The sequence below is a fragment of the Penicillium nucicola genome (assembly GCF_028828085.1).
Source record: "Penicillium nucicola strain IBT 29836 chromosome Unknown utg000010l, whole genome shotgun sequence".
Lineage (NCBI taxonomy): Eukaryota > Fungi > Ascomycota > Eurotiomycetes > Eurotiales > Aspergillaceae > Penicillium > Penicillium nucicola.
In genome coordinates this window covers 153006-157878 of record NW_026643134.1, presented here as the reverse complement: position 1 = coordinate 157878, position 4873 = coordinate 153006, and the positions used below count along the sequence as shown (strand labels likewise).

Sequence of the window (4873 nt, the reverse complement as noted above, 5' to 3'; positions counted from 1 at the left end):
TAAGGATGTTGACCCATTTGCTGCGTTGTTCTCCAAGGTGAGTAGAACCCTAAGCACCCTTTCAAAGGACAAAAAAAACATGGTTCCAGAGGGGGTCGAACCCTCGACTTTGGCGTTATTAGCACCACACTCTAACCAACTGAGTTATGGAACCGGGTATTGGTTTTCTGAGAAACTTTTGCCCTCATATTCCAGAGCCTTTCTCCAATCCAGTCACTGATCGAGTGATGACCCAGTGAAGTATGAAATAAGTTACTGAGTGAGTAGAACCCCGAACGCCTTGATCAAGCATCCGGGAAAGTCGCGCCTCACCTTTGGTCACTCTGATCTCCGGATCCAGGCACATACAGGACCGGAATACGGGAATGGTGGAACAGCATAGCGTCATTGGCCGGAAACTAAACCACCAAGAAACAAAGTGACAATCCAGTCCGATCAGTGGCTCGTCTTCAACTGCCCTGGATCTGGGTTCCCTGTGGTCTGGAACAAGGGTACAGTCGGGTCGGGGGCTAAGCTAAGGAGGTAATAGGCGCCTGCAAATGGGATCCCTGCAAATGGTAGGCTGAGCTCTTAGCCTCTCAGCTCCTACAGCACAGTACCTCTGCTTCTCTGCCACTCTTGTCAATATCGGTTCCTGCATAAAGTCCGGAATAGCTGTGGATATCTGTGGAGGTCCAAAGGAAAAAAAAGTCCCCACGTAGAGGGAAAAAAACAGAAAAACATTCCTTCCATCGTTCCATCCCTTGATCAGCAACCTTTTTACCCTTCAATGCTCCCCTCACATTCTGCTCATTAAGGTTGCCAGGGACATTCAATGGTGCGGACATGAGTTGGGATCCTGTTCACAGGTATGCTTTGCGGGGTTCTCTTCTTCTATAGCCACTCATGGATTTCTTCAGCTTCAGTTATTCCGAACCGCAAACGCCGACGAGGACTCCGGCTTCCTTCGACTCCTTCCCGAAACTCGAGTCCAGCTTCTTCGATCCCCGAGTGACCTGGGATACCTCCGACCCGTATGCCTCCAGTCCGGAGCTGCATCGTACACCCCAGAGGTTCGGCCTCAATTCAGCCGGGAAGGGACAGGCAAGTCATGGGGAGAGCCACCGGGGGAGAGAGCAGAGGACGGAGCAGACCGACACCGCGAGGCGGATCAGGGCAGTGAGGTCAAACCAGAATACGAGCGACGACTACCCTCCGATGGGCTCGGCCAAGTCGGCGGCGTCGATGCAAACACCTCCTCCGACCAGTGCGTCAAGGCGAAAGATCCCCGAGTTCGACGAGCTGGATACAGGGGCCATGGGGCATTTGGAAACCCCAAGTCGCCTTCTGGGAGCGTCTCCTCGCCTGTTTGGCAATCTACAGTCCTCCCCCGACTTGTTCCAGCTGGCTGCCTTGGATCCCGCGGGCTCTCCTTTCTTTCCACAGCAACGGTTGTTCTGGGATCACGACCTGGACAACGCCGGAGAAGTTCCTTTGCCCAGCAATGGTGCCTTTGATGCTCGTCAGATGTCCGACTCACACCGCATTCCTCAGCTACCAACCATCGACAGCTCAATCGATCTCCCCGAGTTTAGGAACGGGTATGGGATTTCCGCCGCACCACCCACCGATGCTGCTCTTTTCCCAGCACCCTTTTCGACTTCTCCCCGGGTTCCGGTTACCAAGGCAGAGGATCCAGCTTTATTCCTGAGCTCTCCCGCCCGGCGGTTTGGGGGTCCGCATCTCACGCCGCAGACGAGATCTTTGCGTGGTATTCGGCAGCCGTACCACCACCAGGCGGAAGAGTCGAAACGGGAGGAGCTTCTTCGTGCTCAGGTACCGACCGGACAACGATCTGCATCGTTTGTTGGGTTGAGCGAAAGCGAGGAAGAAGATGACGACTTAACCCCGAGGGGCACACGACCGGTGCTGACCCGCAGTGTAACTCACTCTGCTCTCACTAGCTCCCACCGGCCACTCAGTCAAGCTGGGGGTATGATGGCATCCACAAGCGGGATCCGCAAGAGTCCCTCCAAGGGGCGTTCGTCCCCCGCGAAAGGGATGCGTCCTGCCCGCTTGGCTCGGGCCAACTCGGTTGCCACGGGCTTGCCCACGCGTTCCTCGTCTGTGGTGCTTCGTGTTGGCCGGGATGGTCGTGCAAAGGCGGAGATGGAGCCTGTCGATGAAGGTCCCACTGGTTTGACCGATCCCCTGACTGGAATGGATCTAGACGGGTCTACAACCGAGAGTGAAGTCGATCCGGCTGAGTACTCAGACTACCCAGTCCTGCATCGTGCCCAGTCTTCCTTTTCTATCTTTGACCTCAGTCGACGTCCACTTTCCCGCAGTGATTCCGACTCTCGGCCTCCTTCAAAGGGTTCTTATGCTTCCACTATCGGCTCTTCCCACTCGGGTCGAATGTCACCTTGGGCTGGCTCTTCCAGAGCAGCTGGGCGAGGGAACTGTCGTGGATCTCCTGATATCAAGCGGACCCCTAAGCGACACTCTTCCTTACTTCACTCTGACTCGAGCTATACTCGCGGCAGTGCGGCATCCGACTCGTTTCCCGGAGAGGAAGACGATAGTGGTGATGCCACACATGCACTTCGACAGGTTCTCAAAGACCGTGGCCGGGGACCTCGACCTTCTTTGAATACCTTTAACAATCGGCTCTCCCGATCATCCCACACCTTTACTCACCTCCGATCATCCCCTCCCCGCCTCGGCAGCGACTTCGATATCAACCCCCGACACAATGCCTCTCCTACCACCCTGACCGACCCTGATCTTGCCACACCCAGCACAGATCGTTACAGTAATCCAAGCAATGGTACACGGTGTGTCTGCCGCTCGATGGATAACGGGGGCCATCTCATGATTCAATGGTGAGTTCCCTTTTATATGTCAAGTCTGAGTTTGTACTTATGTTTCACAGTGAATCATGCACCCACTGGCTACACACCAGATGTGTCGGATTAGAGCGAGCTAATCTGCCCTCTGTATACGTCTGCATCTTTTGTGCCCAAACACCATCAAGACAGAACCGTGTTCGAACCTCTTACGTGCCCACGGGAAATGCCCCTCCCTCTCCTTTGGCCCACAAGTCCTACCGTCTCCGGTAAATCATGACCATACTGGATCGGTGAACGGCTGCTTCATTTCTTTTGTCTCATGCTTGCCCGCCCGGGCTCCTTATACCACGCATTAGCCAGGTCACCCTGCCCCTTTTCTAATCCTGTGACCCCTTATGATACCTATGTACTATTCCCTCACAACCTGGACAAACCAGAATAGAGCCATCTCTATGTTTCATTCTCATCACCTCTCGTAGAATAATCTGCAAGATCCCCGCATATCGGCGTGGCGAACCGGTCTCGGGAGAGGGGCCGGCTAGAGAGGTACTCAGGCACAGCCTATTTAGTCCCGAATCTGACCCCCTCTGTCCAGACTAGAATGTTGCTCTTATTAGCTGTCCAGTATTGAAACCCCCTCCTATTTTTAGTCCAGTTCCTCTCCTATGGGTTCGAAGGCGCCCTGAAAAGTTCGAATTAAAGTTTGGGTATAGATCGGATCAGACCGCTGATTGGCCAATCCACACTTTATCGCCTCACCGCCTTTTATTTTATCGAAAAACCACCTCCCCCGCGGAGTCTTAGTCTTCTCTCCCCATACTATCTACACACATTCTTTATTCGGCTTCATTTGTTATGTCGGCCTCTCTCCCTGGCAGCCGGGACCTTCCCGCATCGCAATATAACCTCTCCACCTACTGGGGTCGTGTGCGCCATGCCGTTGACATCGCTGACCCTCGGTAAGTTGTGAATGTGGGTGTTGACGTTGCATACGCACACTAAGTCTCAACTGTAGCACTCTCTTTGTCTCAGGCGCCGGTCTAGAGAACGCTAAGAACCTCATCGCTTCCTACAAGCAGAACCGTATCCCGGTGATGACCCCCGAGCTGTGGTCCGCCAAGAAGGTCGTCGATGCGACTTTGCACCCTGGTATGGTACCCGCATTGGTATATACTGGGCAATTGGCTAATCACCAGTAGATACCGGCACCCCCGTTCTCCTCCCATTCCGCATGTCTGCCTACGTCTTCTCGAACCTGGTCGTCACTGCGGGCATGTTGACTCCAGGACTCGGCGTAAGTTTTTCCTTATGCCCAATTCTGCAAACCGATCGCATACCTAACAATGGCTCAATAGACATCTGGAACCCTCCTCTGGCAAATCGGCAACCAATCCCTCAACGTCGCTATAAACAACGCCAACGCGAACAAATCGACTCCCCTCTCCACATCCCAGATCGCCCAGTCATACTTCCTGGCCGTCTCAGCATCCTGCTCCACAGCCCTCGGTCTGAAGGCCCTTGTGCCCCGTCTCAAGAGCATCTCCCCCAACACTCGTCTCATCCTCTCCCGTCTCGTCCCCTTCGCGGCTGTTGCCAGCGCCAGCGCCCTGAACGTTTTCCTCATGCGCGGTGAGGAAATCCGCCAGGGTATCGATGTCTACCCCGTTCTTTCGGCCGAAGAGCGTGCCAAGCGTGAGGCCCTCGAAGATGCTGAGCCTGTCCAGAGTCTCGGTAAGAGTAAGAAGGCTGCTACACTGGCTGTCGGTGAAACTGCCATCTCGCGTGTTCTGAATGCCACCCCGATCATGGTGCTGCCGCCTCTTATCTTGGTCAAGCTTGAGAAGACCGATTGGCTACGTGCCCGCCCTCGCATGGTTATGCCTGTTAACCTTGCGCTTATTTTGGGTACTTCGCTCTTTGCTTTGCCTCTTGCACTTGCTGCTTTCCCATCTCGCCAAGCCATCAGTGCTTCCAGCCTTGAAGAGGAATTCCAAGGTCGTGGTGGTGACCAGGGCATGGTTGAGTTCAACCGCGGAATGTAA

General features: G+C 54.4%; 2 protein-coding genes across 2 annotated transcripts; both read left to right on the top strand.

Moving 5' to 3' along the window:
* Window positions 1-885: 885 nt before the first annotated feature.
* On the top strand, window positions 886-3101 carry N7511_008587 (PHD finger domain protein; the record flags this gene model as incomplete). The annotated part of the gene is made up of 2 exons (XM_057130964.1): window positions 886-2864; window positions 2915-3101. The coding sequence occupies 2 exons, from the start codon at window positions 886-888 to the stop codon at window positions 3099-3101; spliced, it is 2166 nt and encodes a 721-aa protein (XP_056978952.1).
* A 585-nt stretch (window positions 3102-3686) lies between these two features.
* N7511_008586 (sideroflexin family transporter) lies at window positions 3687-4873 on the top strand (the record flags this gene model as incomplete). The annotated part of the gene is made up of 4 exons (XM_057130963.1): window positions 3687-3790; window positions 3847-3980; window positions 4031-4125; window positions 4187-4873. 4 exons carry the CDS (start codon window positions 3687-3689, stop codon window positions 4871-4873), a joined length of 1020 nt encoding a protein of 339 aa, XP_056978951.1.